The 19546-nt window shown below is 46.6% G+C and overlaps 2 protein-coding genes across 2 annotated transcripts; both read right to left on the bottom strand.

Moving 5' to 3' along the window:
• Positions 1-340: 340 nt before the first annotated feature.
• Positions 341-11908, bottom strand: IL1F10 (interleukin 1 family member 10). Its single transcript, XM_061431377.1, has 5 exons — positions 11817-11908; positions 4928-5084; positions 1264-1381; positions 834-961; positions 341-553 (listed from the first exon to the last, which is right to left on the bottom strand). The coding sequence occupies exons 1-5, from the start codon at positions 11906-11908 to the stop codon at positions 341-343; spliced, it is 708 nt and encodes a 235-aa protein (XP_061287361.1).
• A 3114-nt stretch (positions 11909-15022) lies between these two features.
• On the bottom strand, positions 15023-18737 carry IL36RN (interleukin 36 receptor antagonist). The gene is made up of 5 exons (XM_061432579.1): positions 18676-18737; positions 18436-18491; positions 17020-17105; positions 15888-16015; positions 15023-15716 (listed from the first exon to the last, which is right to left on the bottom strand). The coding sequence occupies exons 2-5, from the start codon at positions 18462-18464 to the stop codon at positions 15492-15494; spliced, it is 468 nt and encodes a 155-aa protein (XP_061288563.1). The 5' UTR covers positions 18465-18491; positions 18676-18737; the 3' UTR covers positions 15023-15491.
• Positions 18738-19546: the final 809 nt, after the last annotated feature.

Below are 19546 nucleotides of genomic sequence, written 5' to 3'. Positions count from 1 at the left end.
TTCTAGGAACCACCTGCATTCATTGGCTCACAGCCCCTTCCTCTGTCTTCAAAGTTAGCAGCGTTGCATCTTCCATTCTCTTTCTGACTCTCACCCTCCTGCCTCCCTCATATGAGGACCCTGATGATTAATCATGAAGGGTCCACTGGGATAACCCAGGACGGATTAGCTTTCACTTAATCACATTTGCAAAGTCCCTTTTTTGCCAGGTAAGGTAACATATCCACAGGTTCTGGAGATCATTATGTGGAGTTCTTTGAGGGGGCCATTATTCTGGTCAACCCTCAGTAGGATGAGCTTGGTTTGGGAGCACCAGGCCAGAACCCAGCTTCCTGCCTCCCTACCGACTCTGTTCAAAGTAGAATTCAGTGCGGGCTGAGGGCTCACTCTCCTTGGTAAGTCTCAGGGGCTGCTGGGGTTCAGAGGAGCCAGAGAGGAACCAGCCAGGCCAGGCAGCAGCCTCGAGCCTGAAAGCAGGGCCTGAGCTTCTCTGGAAGAAGGTGAAGCGGGTGGCCTCTTCTCCGCCCTTGTACAGGTCCTCGATGTTCACATCCTGTGGGGGCAAGGCAGAGGAGGCTGGATGGGACAGCTGACTGTCAGCCCTCAAGGCTTCTGGGGCTTGGCCAAAGAGGGAACCAAAAGGTGAGTCTTTTGCTAGGGAAATTCCCTCTGCAGGTTCTAGAGGGAAGGATCTGGGCACTGGGTGCAGAGGGAGATGGTAGAAATCCAAACAAGAGGGACGTGTGGACCTTGCTGGACCACAGACGGGCAGAGAGATGCCAGACCACCCTGGAGGTCTGTAGGGGCCCCCAGCACAGGGTGTGATTGCTCACCTCCAGCTGCAGGGAAGGCCCCTCCCCTGTCTCCACACATGCCAGGCAACGGCTACCTCCCTGGACTCCCAAGAAGATGGGGAACTTGGTGCGTTCCAGGCCTCTGTTGGGGAGTATGCAGATGGTCTCTGGAAGGGAATAAGAGAAGAGAGCCAGGTGTTGAGGGGAACCCAGATTGCAAGCTCTTAAGCGAGCTTAAGAGCTCAGGTAGGAAGCTTGGGTAGGAAGCTTGGGTAGGAAGGAACTGGGCCAGGGCACAGCTGACCTAGCCCCTGCATGCAGGCTGGGACTCCTATCAGGGCCCTGATCCCTTACTGGTAGAGCTCTCCCTGCCTCAATTCTCACTGTCACTGGAGACAGAAGGGGAAGGAGAGCCTGGGGCAGATGGAATTTGTGTGAGTCCCAGGAGGTGAAGGCCCCAGATGCTCACCTGCATGACAGTTGTCTGCATTGGGATCTCCCACCAGGAACTGGCCATCTCTCATGTACAGAGCCTTCTGCTCTGCATCCTTAATTCTGGAACAGGAATCGATGTTGATTGTCCACCCCTTTCAGACACCCCGGACCCCACAGCCCTTCCACTACAGGCTCTGAATGACCTGCTCATTGGCATTTGTGTGTTGAGTCCTGCCCTAGGCCACAGGTGCAAGGCCTTGCACCACGGTCACAGAAGCGGAACCTAGAACCAAGATCACCTGCAAAGTTGACTGAGCCCTTTTGTAACCATTCCCCAAAGCCCCTCTGATCATCGCTAACAAGCTTCCTGACTCCCAATTAAGCAAAGACACCTGCTCCAGTAAACACCCCATAACACCCCAACCAATCACCCAATGCCATCCTTCCAGCAGGGATTATCTTTGTCCTGAGGCTATAAGAATCAGCTATTAACTCACAAAAACTATCTTTCCCTGGTCTGTCAGGAGGTCAGCCCATTGCACTTGCAGTGTCCTCCTTATCTCTGCTCTTTGTTCTTAATAAACTCACTCCCTTCTGGAATGCTCTCTGTCTGGAAATTCTTTCCCAACCTGCATTTAGACTGCTCCAACATCCTGCAGGTGAGAAGTAGGGACGCTACTCCATCCAAAAGTAGGTCGAGACCAGGTTAGCCATAGGCTATAGGAAAGTTCTCCTGGGGCTGGGCATTTTTCAGAGACTGCATCTCTGTCTTTACCAAACTTGGCCCCTGTCAGGCCCTCAGGGCAGTGATGGGAGCCAGGGTCTTCTCACTGAGGTGTACAGAGTTTTCCTGACCCTCCAGCCCTCCAGCATGCAAGTATGTAAGGGGTGGGGCGGGGGGCTGGAGTAGGCCGCTTTGGGTGTACCAAATACAGATAGTCAGCAGAGAGTCAGAGCAGGGCCCTGATGACTGGCAGTGGGGTTGGCAGTGGTTCTAATGATCAGTGTGGGAGTGTAAACATGTGCAGGGAGGCTGAAAAGGAACCATGGTGAGTCTGTGCAGATCAAAGCCATGCCCACAAGGTTAACCCATTGCTGGCTGGTTTCAGAGATGGCTATCAGTTGCTCTCAGGCCTGGGGATGCTCCTTACCTTCAAGGGCAGAACCTCTGGGCCAACACCACCACTTCTAGGGGATTCTTCTTTCTCAGTAACAGCTAATTATAATACCCTGAGTTCATGACTGTATGTGTTTAAAGCAGGTTCCCTTGTATAGTAAAAATGAAGACCTGAAAAGAACCTGTTTTGGCAGCTGGCCTTCTCCCTCCAACCTCAACTACCAGGAACTGCCATCCACATTCTGTTCAGGGACAGAACCCAGGCTAGAGACCCCAGAGAGCTGACATCCTGTTTTGTCATTTTCAGGCTCCATGCACATGTGTCTTGCCTTCTCAGCCATGCTGTAACTTCCTAGAGGCCCTGACCATTCCCCCACGTCTAGGAGAGGATGGGGCCACAGAGAAGACAATGTTCCCAGGTGGCGTTAGTGGTAAAGGACCTATCTACCAATGCAAGATACCTGGTTCAATCCCTGGGTCAAGAAGATCCCCTGAAGAAGGGAATGGCTACCCACTCCGAGTATTCCTGCCTGGAGAATTCCATGGACAGAGGAGCCTGGCGGGCTACAGTCCATGGGGAGGGACTCAGTCACAAAAAGTCGTCATGGAGAAGCTGAGGGAATGCGTCCCAGGTGTTAACCCTATTCTATTTTTATTATGCCCAAACTCATTCCTTGAAGGGCTCATGATAGTTTACAACAAAAAACACGGATAATAAAGTGGTAACTGAAAAGTAAAGACTCAAATATCAAATGAGAAAAAAGTAAGAGTTAGAAGCCCAGAATGGGAGTAAAAACCACAGAGGTTAATATATGAAATGCTATCATTGAGATTCAAAATTATCTCTGAGCTTTTAGAGAGAGGAGGCTGAAGCAGTACAGAGAATGTGAGTCTGAGTCCTAGTCCTGTGTGACATCAGGTACTTAATAACTTTTTTGAGCCTCAGTTTTCAAATCTATAAAATGGATTTAGTAACACTCCCTTGTAGATTTCTCAGGATGAAGGCAAGGCAGTAGAATGGCTGGCTTCTTGCAGAAACTCAGGGAAGAAAGCTTCTGTGATTATGGTAAGTGCCTTAATTATGGGGCATTTGAGCTTTCTGGGTGAGAGGGAACTTCATCCTTCTGACTCAGCCTTCTTTTCTTCTTTCTCTCTCATTCCAAGACCCCTGATTAGGAAAGGTAGACTCCAGGAAGACTTACATGTAGTATTTTGCCATGGGAAGGGAGCACATTCTTGCAAGCAGGCTTACGGGTCCTCACTGAGGGGGGAAAAAAGGGCTGTCAGAGTGTGAATGGATAAAAAAGATGTACATATACACAATGGAATCATAGCCTGTCATAAAAAAGAATGAAATAATGACATTTACAGCAACGTGGATGGACCTAGAGATTATCATACTAAGTGAAGTAAGCCAGACAGAGAAAGACAAATATCATAAAATATTGTTTATCTGTGGAATCTTAAAAATAACACAAATGAACTTATTTACAAAACAGAAAGAAATTCACAAACATAGAAAACAAGCTTATGGTTACCAAAGGGGAAATGAGAGGCATAAATAAGGAGTTGGGGATTAAAATATACACACAACTATACAAATAGCAGAGACATTACTTTGCCAACAAAGGTTCGTCTAGTCAAGCCTATGGTTTTTCCTGTGGTCATGTATGGATGTGAGAGTTGGACTGTGAAGAAGGCTGAGCACCGAAGAACTGATGCTTTTGAACTGTGGTGTTGGAGAAGACTCTTGAGAGTCCCTTGGACTGCAAGGAGATCCAACCAGTGCATTCTGAAGGAGATCAGCCCTGGGATTTCTTTGGAAGGAATGATGCTGAAGCTGAAACTCCAGTTCTTTGGCCACCTCATGCGAAGAGTTGACTCATTGGAAAAGACTCTGATGCTGGGAGGGATTGGGGGCAGGAGGAGAAGGGGACGACAGAGGATGAGATGGCTGGATGGCATCACTGACTCGATGGACGTGAGTCTGAGTGAACTCCGGGAGTTGGTGATGGACAGGGAGGCCTGGTGTGCTGCGATTCATGGGGTCACAAAGAGTCAGACACGACTGATTGACTGAACTGAACTGATATACAAATAGATAACTAATAAGGACCTCCTGTATAGCATAGAGAATTGTACATATATACTGCTGCTGTTGTTGCTGTTTATTCACTAAGTCTTGTCTGACTCTTTGAGACTCCATGAACTGTAGTCCACCAGGCCCCTCTGTCCATGGGATTTCCCAGGCAAGAATACTGAAGTGGGTTGCCATTTCCTCCTCCAGGGGATCTTCCTGACTCAGGGATTAAATCCATGTCTCCTGCTTAGCAGGCAGATTCTTTACCACTGTGCCACCAGGGGAAACCCATCTATCTATCTATCCATCTATCTATGTATAACTGAATCACTTTCTGGGCACCTGAACCTAACACAGTATTGTAAATTAACTATAATTCAATTAAAAATTTTAAAAAAGAATGGCTGAAATTTTAAGAAAAGAAAAGGGAAGGTGGTGGAGCTGGAGAACAGATACCCCAAGGGCCCCAAATCACCCCATAACAAGGCAAAAAGTTCTCACCAGGAACTTGTCTATCGCTGGCCTCTGAGAATTCACCAAGGTGCCCCCAGTCCAGCCAGTTCTAGGCCCTCTGAATCGCCTTCCTTTAAGGCCATGCAGGATCACATCTAGCTGAGCTGGCAGGGGTATGAGCCATGACCGTGCCCTGGGGCCAGCTCTGGGAAACAGGATGGAAGGTACCCCCAAAGAGTTCAGCCAAGAGACATTCCCCAGGGCTTAGATGGGGGTGGGTGGGCTCCAGCATCACAGTTTGAGGAAGAACCTGGCTTAGACCCTGTTCCACTCCCCAGCCTGGCCTTAGAGACACCATCCTGACTTCCTCTGGGCAGCACTTCTAGGAAGAACCTGCAGCCTGCACCAGGGATGGGCAGGATCTCCCTGCAGGTAGAGAGTATTGTTCTGGGGGATGCTTTGTTGAGACTGTGACCTACCAGAGGTTATCCAAATTCCCCTGCTCTATTCCAGATGGAAAACAGCACACACATGAGACACAGACTTGTGTTCTGGGGAAGAAATGGTCCAAAAACTGAAGCCAGTGACCTCTATACAGATCCCAGACCACAGAGCTTCACACAGCTCCGCTCCTGCCAGTTGGATCATCTATCCCTAGAGTTTTTCCCTGGAATGATCATGTTCAGAAAGGCCATTCTAAAATCCAGCACAGAAAGAAACCCAGAACCAATCATGGCATGAGGCTGGGAGGAGTTGGAGAAGAGTCCAGAAAAGTAAATACAAGGATGGCTAGGGCTGAGGCTAAAGAATAAATCTAATTCTCTCACCAAGGAAGAAGGGAAAGAGAAGAGAAGAGGAGAGAAAGGAGAAATGTAGAGAAAATGGGCAAAAGGTAGAAATGAAGAAGCAGGGCTCAGAGAGGGAGAGGGTGATCCTGAGCAACATTTTGGGAATCTACAAGATGGAAGTTCTGCAGATGGCAGGACTTCCAACCATCTCAACCTCCCTGAGCTCCTGGCCTGGATGTTAGAAGGATGGCTGTAGTCAAGGTGCCTTTTAGTACAGGACCTACCACTTGATCACCTTGAACAGGTCATTTCCTCTCTCTCAGCTTTGCAGTGAGAGTTTGAGCATTGGTAAGGACAAAGGATCATGGAACACCAACAGGAGTACAAATTCTGGATAGATGTTGGTGATGTGAATCAAGGTCTTAAAGCATTCTGTGTACTTTGTAATTTCATCTGTTTTCCATATTCTAAGGGAAAAATAATGAATTGCCCAAGTATTTAATAATAAAGATGTTCATGGCATCATATTTTATAATAGGAAGAAATTGGAAATAATCTATTTTCCCATAATAGGTGACTGGTAAAAATGGTAAATAAGAAAGTGGAGGCTCAGTGATAAAGAATCTATACAGGAGACATGGGTTCAATCCCGGGGTTGGTAAAATCCCCTGGTGAAGGAAATGGCAACCCATTCCAGTATTCTTGCTTGGGAAATCCCATGGACAGAGGAGACTGGCAGGCTACAGTCCATGGGGTCAAAAAGAGTCGGACACAATTTAGCAACTCAACAGCAACAAAAATTATGGTAAATAAGAAAGTATGTGTACATGAAAGACAATGTTGTAGAAAAACATTTTATGATATATGAATGTTCAAAATACCAAGTGAAAAGTGCAGGTTATAAATACTATGTGCATTATGTTTTCATTTAAATCTACCCACATACATAGAAACAAAGATGATCAATATTTTACAGCACTTATCTATTGCTGACATGATTATGGGTGATTTTTATTTATTTATTTTAGCATTTCAATGTTTTTCTTTATATGAATATGAATTTCCTTTGTGAATGAATGAAAGTCGCTCAGTAATGTCCGACTCTTTGCAACCCCATGGACTGTAGCCTGTCAGTCTCCTCTGTCCATGGAATTCTCAAGGCAAGAATACTGGAATGGGGGAAGTATATGCTAAGTTTCAGTTTTTTAAAAAATGAAGTGTTTAATCCAAGTCATTAGTTTTCCAGAATGTGCCTGTGCATTGAATCACTTGGAGGACTCCTGAGAAGTACTGTTTCCTGGACTAAAGTTTCCTCAAGTGACTTAGTGATCAACTGGGCTGGGGAAATGGTACACGAGTTCAGTTCTTCTCAATCTTGAACATATAAATCATCTGCAGCTTTTGTTAAAATATAGATTCTGATTCCCTAGGTCTGGGGTGACCTAAAACTCTGCATTTCAAACATGCAACCAAATGGTATTAATGCTGGATGACACTTTAAGTGTCAAAGGACAGATGATCCCCCAGCCCTTATAGGCTGACAGCAGCATGGCCTTGATACTCACTCTCAGCCAAACTACTGGAGAAACTTTGGTTGGAGCAGCAGAAATATGGGCAGCCTGGTGCTGTGCCAAGGGCTGGCTGGGGCAGATCAAGTAGAGTGCCAAGCGTCAGGCCAGACAGGCTGATGACTCCCCGTCTTGGTCAATGTCAACTCAGAGCCAACAGAAAGTCAAGAATGGTCCAGTCCAGCAGGATCTCTGGGACTCTAGAAGCCTCTTTTCCTGGTCTGGCCTCAAACCTGTTTCTCTCCTAAAGACCCCCAAATCAGGAATCCCTGCCTGGGGTCTTGGTATAGATTATGATGTAGAGAAGTGAGTAGGAATGAGAAGCCGGCTTCCAGTTCATCAGAGAGCCTGGGTTCCTGGTGTGGAGCATCTGCCATAGTTCTTCCCAAAGTACCACATACTCCCCAAAGCTTTCCCTTCCCAATTGTCTCCAAGTGACCTTTCATTGGACATTAGGCTATAGCCCTCTCTGGACACCACCTTTGGCTATCTCAGTTCTCATCAATTCACCTGTCCTGGACCCAATATCACCAAAAAATATCCCTGGGCTTCCTTAAGCTCTTTTGCACATCACACTCACATTGATCCCACCCTCTCCTTCATCCTCCTACACATTGTCTCCATCGAATCTGTTCTCTTCAAGACCAATATTAACTTCTGTAGAGTCAAATCCAATGATTTTTTTGATTTGTCAGATCTTTGGCAACTGCCTCCCTTGGATCCCTTGATATTGATTCACACCTCTCCATTCTCTGCTTCTCAGGTCCATTATGGATTCTTCCTTTTTTGTGGGGGTCATCCCTAAACCTTGAATTCATGAGCTAACATCCTAAGCACTTTCCTTTCATGTTCCATGGAGCTACAATCCATCCATTTCCACAGGTGCAATGATTATCTTTCTCTGATGCCTCCCAAGCCCAGATTGATCATCCTTTATCTCCAGCAGCCTCCAGGATACCACCCTCTGGATATCCTGCCATCATTCTCAACCAAATGCATCCAAGGTCAAATTCATCTTCTCCTCCTCCAAGTCCGTTCATCCCTCCCAGGATCATTTCTCTTGCTGCCATAATATTCCCCTAGACAGTGAGACCAAAACCTGAGAACTGTTGACAATTTCTCCTACCTTTTTGACTCTATGACAGATTTATCAACAAGTTCCAATAAATTATATATTTAAAATATAACCTTTGTTTTCTTCATAGCCATTAGAATTGTGCCTATATTCCTGGTTTCTCCAACTTCAGTACAGCCCAACCTATCTGAGGTTTCTGGACTTGTATCTGCTCTCATCACACCCCCACCCCACTCCAGTCTACAGTGGTTTCCCACTGTATGATACACTTTTCTAGGTGTATCTCACTTCTCCGTGGACACTAAACCACCTCCCAGGTAATGAGACTTCTTTCTTATTTTCCTCATAGGTATTTTCAAAGTTATCTTTGATTTCCCTACCTCCAAAGTCATCCCATCTAATTGCTGTCCATTCAGATCTTTTGGCATTAAGGTCACTGGACATGGATATAGATAATTATAGATGGATAATTATAGATGGATAATTATAGAGGATGATCAATCTGGGCTTGGGAGGCATCAGAGAAAGATGATCATTGCACCTGTGGAAATGGATGGATTGTAGCTCCATGGGATATGAAAGAAAAGTGCTTAGGATGTTATCTTGTGAATTCAAGATAGATAATAATATACCATAATTATAATACCATTAGTATTATCTATAGTTGAGTATCTAGCTCTGCCAAGTTAATTATCAGGTCAGACTTACAAAGTCATGTCACTTAACCTCCAATCTTTAGTTTCAGCATCTATAAATCATGGAATTAGAGTATGTGGTTATTAAAATTCTTTCCAGATCAAACTATCAGTGATTCTATGACTCAATGTTTAAAGACTATTTTCTTTACCATTGCAATCCTACTCTGAACTCCCACTAAGTTTCATTGCGTTATTTATTGTTTTATATGTAGACATTTATTTCCCTTATTAAATTGAACAGGCTCTTTAGGCCACAAAACAAAGCTTGTAGCTCTCTCCACCTGCCCCAGCTGAGATACATCCATGCTTACAAGTAGGACACACACTGCAGATTCAAATGGAAGGTTGGTTCTAGAATTAACTCTACTACAAGTTTGTTTTGCCACCTTGGAAAGTCCCTTTTTGTCCCTAGGCCTCCAATTTCTTATCATTAGAATGAGAGGCCGGGCAAGATCAGTAGTTTTCAAAACTATTTTAAGTTTCAAAGAAAAGTTTTCATGGGAACCTAAGGAAAATTAAATGGATAAAAGGTACCTGCTTAGCAGAATCATAGAGAAATGGAGATATGGGAACCCAGTAAGCATTGACCACTGAAGTAGGTACTGGGTGTATGTCAATCTCAACTTCCCAATTTATCCCTCACTACACCTTTCCCCTTGGTAACCAAACACTCTACTCTATATAAAATAGATAACTAATAAGACCCTATTGTATAGCACAGGGAACTCTGCACAATATTCTGTAATGACCTAAATGGGAAAAGAATCTGAAAAATGAGTTGATATATTTGTATATCTGGAGAAGGAAATGGCAACCCACTCCAGTATTCTTGCCTGGGAAATTCTACGCACAGAGAAGGCTGGTGGGCTAAGTCTATTGGAGTCTCAAGGAGATGGACATGACTGAGCAACTAAACAACTAAGGGAATGGCTACCCACTCCAGTATTCCTGCCTGGAGAATCCCATGGACAGAGGAGCCTGGTGGGTTACAGTCCATGGAGTCGCAAAAAGTCGGACAAGACTGAACAACTTTCACTTTCACTGTGTTAATAGTCTCTCTGTATGCCTAGAAGGATCTGTGAGTCTGAGATCCCTGGAAATAAACAAATTAATTAACAAACCATGCCCTCATGGCAGGTCTGATGGAAAGAAAAAGATAAACCATCAGGGGGTAGATGCAATAAGCCCACAGGTTTTTACACTGGAAACTTTGATTGTTCTAAATAACAAGGACGTGTCTGTGTAGATGCCAGTAAAGAATGGACTCTGCCTTGGCCCTTACCTCCCTGGCTACCTCTCAGAGATAGGGGGAACCTGATGTTTCTCTCAGCATGCCAAGCTGCTGACCCCAATTCTTTGGTGCCTCCTGAGTTGAAAGAAATGTCTTATGAAACAGGTCTCAGTCATTTGTACAAGGTGCTGACTGGCTGGCGAGGCCAGGGCCTGGTCTCGGGTGGCTGGGAAATTTCCCCTCCTTCGGGAAATGTGGGAGAAGGAAATGGCAACCCACTCCACTATTCTTGCCTAGAGAATCCTGTGGACACAGGAGCCTGGTGGGCTGCTCTCCATAGGGTCACAGAGTCGGACACAACTGAAGCCACTCAGCATGCATTCATGCGTGCAAACATATATAACTGATTCATTTTGCTCCTTAGCAAAAACTAACACAGTGTAAACCAACTATGCATTCATGCACACATACTCAGTCACTTTAGTCGTGTCTGACTCTTTGCGACCCTGTGGACTGTAGCCTGCCAGGTTCCTCTGTCCACGGAATTTCCCAGGCAAGAATACCAGAGTAGGTTGCCATGCCCTCCTCCAGGGGATCTTCATGACCCAGGGATCAAACCCATGTCTCCTGCATTGCAGGTAGATTCTTTACCTGCTAAGCCACCAGGCAAGCCTGTAAATCAACAATAAAATTTAATTTTTTTAATTTTTAAAAATTAAAAAAAATATATTAATTACACTGCCTCCCCCCTCCAAAGGCACTGGGGCATCCCTAAAGAAAATCAGGCTTCATCAAACATTGCTGGGTACCACTGGCCTAAATGATTTCTTCTGAAATTACTTTCTAAAATCCGTGCTCCTTGAGGACTTTCCTGGTGGTTCAGTGATTAACAATCTGCCTTGAAATGCAGGGGACATGGGTTTGATCCCAATCAGGGAACCAAGATCCCACAAGGTGCAGAGCAACTAATCACTTGAGCCACAACTACAGAGTCCATGTGCCACAACAAAAGATCCTGCGTGCTGCAACAAAAAATCCAATGCAGCCAAATAAATCTAAAAGTATTTTAAAATTTATTTAAAATCTGTCACCCTAAACATTTAAAAACCTTGACATGACTTAGCTATACCTTCTTCTCAAATTCTTTTATGTGTCCCTAGACTTATTTAGCATCCTATGATATCTATGTAGGGGATACCTTGCTAACTAGAGAGCTTGCCAGGAGGAATTAAAGGGAGGTTGCCAATCAGAGTTATTGATAGAGGGATAAGAAAAGAGAAAAAGAGAGAACACTGCCTTCCACCACTGACCTGCAGATCCTGGGTGCCTGGAACCTCCAACTGATTTCTCCAGGCTGTCTACACTGAGTTTATATTGCCTGATCAGGATGGGTCAGCCTATAGCAATGTTTATAATTGGCTCCAGGATGGGGAAGAAAGGCATTGGGATTTTACAAGGTCTTTGGCACAGTCTAGCTAATAAGAAGGTGGGAACATTAATGAATGTTTGTTAAAGGGGAGAGAGTCGCCCATAAAGCCTTCGCAGAAGCCAAGTGCTGGGACCCTACTCAAAGCTACCGTCGTTGATTGGTGGTTTTGGCAGCCAGATAAATGATGCTGGGGCCAGACATCTTCATATCACCTTCCCTTTGGTTCCCGTGGGGCTCCATCTAGACTTAGGGAGGCAGAAGAGGCAAGAGCGAGTGTGTCTGAAGGGCCTAAAGACAAATTTTTGTCCGTAGCCAGGCTGTGGCCATCAAGGCAATGTGAGAATGGGAGTTGATGATATTGTGAATAGCCCCTGTTGGGGAAGATGAAAGGGACATCTTTGTTTTTCAACAGGCTCTATTAATTGGTACCAGCTTGATGAGATGAATGTCTAAAGAAATCTACTGCAGTCAGAAGACATTGACCTTAGATTTATCCTGGGATTGAGCAGGTGCCCTGTGCCCTAGACTACAAGGGTATATGACACAGTGTAAGCAGGGCAGGGGTGAAGAACACCTGGGCCTCTGATTGATACTGCTTAATTCAGTCCATCTAGCCACTCATCTGTCCATCCATCCATCTATCCATCAATCCATCAGTTCATCTACCTATTCACCCATCCATCAGTACATCTTCCCATCCACCATCCATCCATCCATCTACCCATCCATCCACCAATCAGAATATCTACCCATCTATCCACCCACTTACAAGGGGCAGAGATACTTAGGCACGGTATTCTCTGGGGACAAACTGCTTTATTGTAATTCTCCTTCATGGGTCATTTGCAAAGTTTCATAAAGGGCTTGATGAGGACAAGGGAGAGGTCAGTCCTATACCCAGATGTCTGCAGAGTGAGCAATGAAAAAATATGGGCAGAGGTGGAAACAGATTTCTGTTTCCTAAGGCCAATAGTCATTCTTCACCCCTTCTCCCAAACTCTTGTCCCCTCAATGGAAAAGGTCAAAGCACGGAGTATTATACCAGGCAACCAATGAGTGCTCACTGAGCATTAACAAGACCTGTAACAGATACATATAAGACATGGTCCCTGTTATTAAGTAGCTTTACAGTCTGACTGGGGAGCTAAGTCATAAACACTTGAAAAGACCAGACTCTCTAATCTCTGAGCCCAGGGAATACTGAAGACAATAGAGGGGAGAACCTCCTTGAGTAGAAAGATAAATTCCTAGAATTGAAAGGGCTTTAGCCCTTTATATAATTCCTCCTCTTTCAACTACTCCTGTCAGCTCATCCCTGCTAAAGCCCTTTTGAATTCTATCAGCCTACAAGTGATACAGCAATCACATTTGAAGCTGGAAAAAGCTTGAAGAATGAGGAAGAATTTCAGCTGTTCCCTGCAGGGTGGGTCCATTTTGACAGGCAGAAGAGGGTGAAAGAATATTCTGGGTGGAGGAATAGTCTCCACATTTGACACTCTCTGGATTCCAATAATTTGCCAAACATTACACAAGGTGCTTGGAAACAAGCCGGGACAGACTTTACCTTGAGGTGATCTCAGGGGCCTCAGATCCCAGGTCAACTTATTACAAGGAGGGGGAGTTAGCATACAGGTGAGCACAAAGCACTGTCAGAGCTGATGACCACGGCTCTCAACTCAGCAAGGGCTCCTGGGAGGAGGTGACGATATGAGACCTTTTCTGGGTGTGTGGGCAGACAGCGTGAACCAAGTCTGTTCTCAGCAGCCCTGAGGGGCCTGTGGCCTTGCTGTCTGCTGCCTGCGGCCTTATGCTGCTTCTGGGCTGGAGCTGCTGAGGTCCCTGGAGCCAGACCCTCCGGCCTGGCCTCTCCCTTGCTGATCCTTCAGTGGCAGCTGAACCTGCCAGGCTGGTCTGACTGGCAAGGTGCAGAGGGGACACATGGAACTACCATTTGGACCCCTCCTCTGGCTTCTGCTATGATTCCCCACGGTTTAGGCAGAGACCCTGGAGTCACAGCCTCTGGGCCATATGTCTGAAGGTGCAAAGGTAGTTGAGAAAGATCTAAATCTTGTGGAAACAGAATATTCAACCAATTGAGTCTGGTCAGCTTTTAAAACAATATATTTATTTTACTCGGCTGTGTCGGGTCTTAGTTGCCACACTCGGGATTTTATGTCACGTGGAATCTTCCATTGCAGTACACAGACTCTCTAGTTGTGTCACTTGGGCTCTGGTAGTTGTGGCACAGGGGCTTAGTTTCTCTGCATCATGTGGGATCTTAGTTCTCCAACCAGGGATCGAACCCATGTCCCCTGCATTGCAAAGCAGATTCTTAACCACTGGACCATGAGGGACGTCCCTGGTCAGCTTTTTAAGTTTCATATTTGGGGAAATAAAGGGATGGTGTTCATTTTGAGCAGGACAGTAAAAGCACTGGAGAAAACTGCAATCATAGTAAAGTAAATGATTTATTTCTCTTCCCCTCCATACTAGTCATGTATTGCTGGGTAACAAGTGACTTGACCCGAAACCTCAACAACCTAAAGCAGGAACACTTATGTTCTCAGAGTTCCTAAGGACTGGGCTGAGCTTAGCTGGGTGACTCTGCTTCAGCCTCTCACTAGGTTACAGTCACTCAGAGGTGCATCACTTGAAGGCCTAGCTGGGCTGGAGGCTGAGCTACTGTCAAGGTCACTTGTGTGGCCGTTATCAGGAGCCTTTATTTTCCACCACTGGGCCTCCTTATAGGGCTGCTCACACATAGTGGGTGGCTTCCCCCAGAGCATGTGAACGAAGAAGCAGACCAAGATAGAAGCCACAGTGTCTTTTATAACTTAATCTCACAAGCTGCATAACATCACTTCCATTGTGTTCTATTGGTCATGGAAACAACTGTGGTCCAGTGTGGGAGGGAGCACAGGGGTGGGGCATGAATACCAAGCGACTGGGGATCATCAATCACTCCAGCTTCATTGCAGAACAATTAGAAAATACAGATAAATAAAAAGAAGGAAAGAAAAATCACCTGTAATAGCATTATCCTGACATTGCTAAAATGGAAGTCAACTCTTTCAGACTTTTGTTTCTATGCCGAAATATACATAAATAGGTTTTTTTTTTCATTAAATTGCAATTACAAGATATGCTACTTTGTAACTCATTCTTCTCGCTCAATATGTCATGAGCATCTTTCCATGTGAAGAGACATCAGTATCTTGGGTTTTAATCGTGCCTTGGATTTCAAAAGGTGTGACATGCCCATCTTCCGTCTTCTGAGTTGGAGCCACTTCCTCAGACACCACCACCCTCTCCCATCCATGGCTGAAACATGAAGGTAGAGAGGGAAGAGGCAGCATATGATGGTGGCTGAATTAAAGAGAAGAGGGCAGGGTCTGTGTCCTCAACTCTATGAACACTCTCCCTCTTCTGCACAGTGGGGACCTCGTGTGGCCGGCTGGTGGCCCTGATAGGCTCAACCAGAGATGTGCTGCCCTGTGGGGCTAACAGCTACCAGGTACTTTATCACAAAGCATGGAGGGTTCCCACCACTCCCCTGACCCTGACTCATTAGAGGTTTATTTCATGGGGCTTTTTCAAGGATTCACACCAGTAGTGCCAATCAGCAGGAGAAGAAACTGTACAAGGCCCCAAATCTCAGAAGGATTTACCCAAACTGGGAAACAAGGGCAGGAAGACTGACAGTATGCCCAGCTCTCAAAAGTGGGGGCCATGAGAGCAGAGGCAGAGTGACACCACGGGTGTCCTCCTACACCTCCAGCCCCTGCCAGAGCTGGCCTGCAGGGAGCCCTGGAGACATGTTGCCCTAGTCACATTGCTGGAAGTAGAAGTCGATGATGGGGTCGTCCCAACTGGTGTCCTTCGGGAGTTGGGTGATCTGCAGAGGCTGGTCAGCTTCAGGCACTGTACAAAGAAACCAGCCTGGGTAGGCAGCCGACTCAAAGCTGGAGGTGAGCCCTGTGTCCCGCCGGTAGAAGGTGAATTTTTTAGACTTCTCGGCACTGTGGTAGAGCTCCATGATGTTCACTGGCTGCGGACAGAGGGCACGACAGGTGAGGGACAGGAGCAAATGGAACATAAGGAGGCAGAGCCATGATCAACAGAATCCTGCGAGGGAGAGGTGCCCCAGCCACAGCAGCAGCAGCAGCATCTTTGACTTAGTGAAGCCAGAGAGTGGTGAGAGTGCCCGGACAGGACCCACCTCTAGTTTCAGGGTTGGTTCCTGCCCTGTCCCACACGACAGGCACTGGCTCCCACCATGGACGCCCAGGATGACTGGAGAAAGCTTGGCATCCAGAGACCGATTGGGGACAACGCTGATCTCCTCACCTAGAGGAAGAAGGGGATGCGGGAACCTTGACTGCCCTTCCTCTCTCTCCCCAACTGTGGGCTGTATCGGACACCCTCCCCCACGGTTGGGCAGAAGGGGAGCTTCATAGCAGCTGTCATGTAGGGAAGGGTGGTCTCCTAAGGTGGTCCAGTGAACGTCAAGACACATAGGATCTTGAAGATGATACTATCTTCCACCCCCACATCCACTCCATTGTCCAGAAAAAAACTTCAAGTCTCCAAACCCCAAGAGAAATTTGATCACCTCTTTCAACGCCCCTTGACCCTCCAGACTTTTCTGTAACCTGTCTTGATAAAACTCCCAATTAGAGTTATTTGGACATCTTTCTACCCTCCTGTGAGAGTCCTGAGATCAGAAAAAGGTCTCGTTCCTCTCTGTATAATTCCTCCATCTCTCTCTCTCTCTCTCTCTCTCTCTCTCTCTCTCACACACACACACACACACACAACCTCATAGAGAGCTCTACTTGGCCCTAACACCTGGTAAGAGTGTTCCAGGTGTGTGCTGCTTAGTGAGCAGGCCCAGTCATGCTGTGAGCACAAAGGCAGATGGTGCCACCTGCCCCTCTAAGTCCCACCACTCTGAGTGACCAAGGACCCTCAGAGAGCCAAGGGGACCCAGAGTAAAGAGGCAGAAACCCCCTCTCACATGGAAGTAAAGATTTAGACAGCCTGCGTTAGTGCTGTCCTCAGCAAGGGCTACCAGGAAAAGGGATGTTGGACGCAGCTCTACCTACCGAGGAAATGACTAAACAGCCATCTTGGAAAAGAATCCCACCTCTACATAGAGGCTTCTGGTGCATGGCGCCATTCTGGAAAGTGTGGTAGTTCATTTGTCCTTGCTCAGAGCCTGGTTTTTTGATGCCCTATCTACTGTGTCAGGTCTGTAGGTTTGTGCTAGTGTTTTTAAGTCCTCTTCAGAACCCCTCCCTCTGAACATATAGAGAGACCTAGGGAAGTAGGGTCAGGTTTTGGCCACCAACCTTTAATGACCTTCCCCGCTTGTAGGCCTCCGGCTAGAAGCTGATTATCATGCAGGTAAAGCACCTTCAATGCTGCATCCTTCATTCTGAAATATCAGGACAGGATGACACTCAGTTAGGGGACGGGTTGCTCCAGCTCACCTGGTCTCTCGAGATTCCCCCAATCTCAGGCACTATCGCCCTCTCTTCCCACTGATCCGGAAGTAATGGCACAGCCTCCTCTCCCACCCCTGGGGGCACATACCTATCACCAGGACACCACAGCCTCCTATCTGAGTCTGGACTTTCTCCTTCACCCTCTGCAATCTTTTCTACACTAACCAGACTCTTTGATGTGCCACGTTGGAAAGGAAACTAAACTGTGGGTCAGAGTCCTGGGTTCTCACCCTGGCTCTGCCACCATCGTCACAATAGACAAATGATTCAGTCTCTCTGGGCATGAGTCTCCTCATTGCTAAACTAAGAAGATGGGATAGATGCTGTTCAGGCCTTTTCAAGGTTAAAATGTGCCTTTATCAACTTCTACCTTTACTTCTTCTGCTTGGTGCATTTATTAATATTTCACTTGCCTATATAGTCCCTTCTATGTGAAGGATTTCTTTACATTTAAAATTCTTTCATTTTGTTTTTCAAATTTAATTCACATTTACAATCTCAGTTGATTTTCTGACATCCTGTGAGGTGAAAGATGTATTCTGAAGGGGGTTCTTCCAGATGTCATATGGGGAAAAAAATGTACGCTATATACAAATTGGCTAAATGTTGGCTAAACACAAAGAAATCTCTACTTCAAAGTAACTAATATGCTGAGTTGTGCTACAGTCCTCTTCGAAAGGGGACCTAGAAAACCTATTTTCCACATTTCCTTGACTGAAGAGCACCACTATATAAAGCCACTCATAAGACTGGCTTCTCTTGGGGGGCAAGCTATACTAGACCCTGAGCTCAGTGAGAGCAGGAGTCTTTTCATTCACTGTTCCAAGTCCAGAGTGGAGCGCCTGACTCAGCATAGGCCAGTGGACAGACAGACTGACAGAAGAGTTTTGCTAATGCTATTTTGTCCCAAAGGGCAGTAAGGAAGTAATGCCTGAATTGACTTCACTTCACCACATTGGAGGGCGGGGATGGTAGGTAACAGTAGGGATCCAAGCTCCTAACTGCCTTTCTCATTATGATGGACGAGGCCACAGCTCTTTTCTCATCAGGTAACCCCCAAGAGGGAAGCCTGCCCCAGTCTGGAGAGGCTGGAAGAGATGGTCTAAAGGCAAGGAGGTAGGTGCCTGTTCACACCTTTCCAGCCACCCCCACTGTAGGCAATCCTGAGCATCCCCTCAGTGGAAAGACTGGACAACAGGTCTACCTGGAACTGCGCCCCTTCCCACTGGACACGAATCAGTCAGGGGCTCAGATACTCACCGGAAGCACAGCGCCCCGCTCAGGACCATCTTGAGCTTCCCGGTGTGTAGACTCTCCTATTTTGAGATAACAGAAAATCTCAGGTGGAAATGGAGGCTGAGCTGCAGGGGACCTGGGCCCCCTGAGCCCTCCCCACCTCCCCCCTCAACCCTCTGCCCTGGCATGGGAAGAACCCCCAAGGAGCAGGGGAATTCTAGGTCTGGGGTCAGGAGAGGCGAGGCTCAGTTCCCCAGAGGACACCTTGGAATTCTCCTTTCTCCTGACGGAGCCCGTGCTGTCTGCCTGCTCCTCCAAGGTTGCCTCAGCCCTTTTAATGATCCCTAGGGAGGGGCCCCTGAAACTGCCTCAGTCTCGGGAGGAGCAGGATTTCCAGAGTGATTTCATACCACCTTAAGCTTCCAGAAACACCTGCCACTCATTGTCTCACTCAGAGAAGGAAAGTTTTAGAAACAGTCTTCTTCTTCGAGCAATTCTGAAGAACTTCCAGGGGCTTTCCAGCCCTTTGTGATCACTGAGCTCCTAGACATCTGGCCCTGCCAGACCCAAGGGAAACATGCAGTGAGCTAGAACAACCCCCTTTCCTCCTTTCTCCCTGCCCTCCTTCCTTCTCTCCCTCTTTCGTTTCCTCCCTCCTTTCCTTCCCTTCTTCCTTCTTTCCTGTATGCCTTTGCCAAGACTATGGAAAATGCTGGAGGTGGAGCTCACCACCTGCTTAGGTACTGTTAAGATTATTCATTGTAGAAAAACCTGAAAATCCAGATTGACAAAAAAAAAAAAAAAAGAATTCTTGTCTCCAGCTTGTGTATCATCAGCAAACCAAGAACAATTTTTCCTCTGCACATACATACCTGTAACCATCACTTTACACGTACTGCATCCCAGATATGCTCTGTTTAGTCTCTCTGTCCTGTTCGACTCTTTGCGACCCCATGGACTGTAGCTTGCCAGGCTCCTCTGTCCATGGGGATTCTCCAGGCAACAATTCTGGAGTGGGTTGCCATGCCTTCCTCCAGGGGATCTGTGCAACCCAGGGAAATAATCCAGGTCTCCCGCATTGCAGACGGATTCTTTACCGTCTGAGCCGCCTACCCTACTTTCAACTCGCTTTAGT

The sequence above is a fragment of the Bos javanicus genome, chromosome 11, assembly GCF_032452875.1.
Source record: "Bos javanicus breed banteng chromosome 11, ARS-OSU_banteng_1.0, whole genome shotgun sequence".
NCBI classification, from domain to species: Eukaryota; Metazoa; Chordata; class Mammalia; order Artiodactyla; family Bovidae; genus Bos; species Bos javanicus.
This window is presented reverse-complemented; position numbering and strand designations above follow the sequence as displayed.

Excerpts from the sequence above, each read along its gene's own strand:
- IL36RN (XM_061432579.1), bottom strand. The coding sequence starts at position 18,464 with ATGGTCCTGAGCGGGGCGCTGTGCTTCCG. Across the intron at positions 16,016-17,019 it reads AGCGGGGAAGGTCATTAAAG|GTGAGGAGATCAGCGTTGTC; the intron begins GTTGGTGGCCAA and ends TTCTTCCTCTAG. Across the intron at positions 15,717-15,887 it reads AACCAACCCTGAAACTAGAG|CCAGTGAACATCATGGAGCT; the intron begins GTGGGTCCTGTC and ends CTCTGTCCGCAG.
- IL1F10 (XM_061431377.1), bottom strand. The coding sequence starts at position 11,908 with ATGGAGCCCCACGGGAACCAAAGGGAAGGTGATATGAAGATGTCTGGC. Across the intron at positions 962-1,263 it reads TGCAGACAACTGTCATGCAG|AGACCATCTGCATACTCCCC; the intron begins GTGAGCATCTGG and ends ATTCCCTTCCAG. Across the intron at positions 554-833 it reads GGCCTTCCCTGCAGCTGGAG|GATGTGAACATCGAGGACCT; the intron begins GTGAGCAATCAC and ends TTGCCCCCACAG.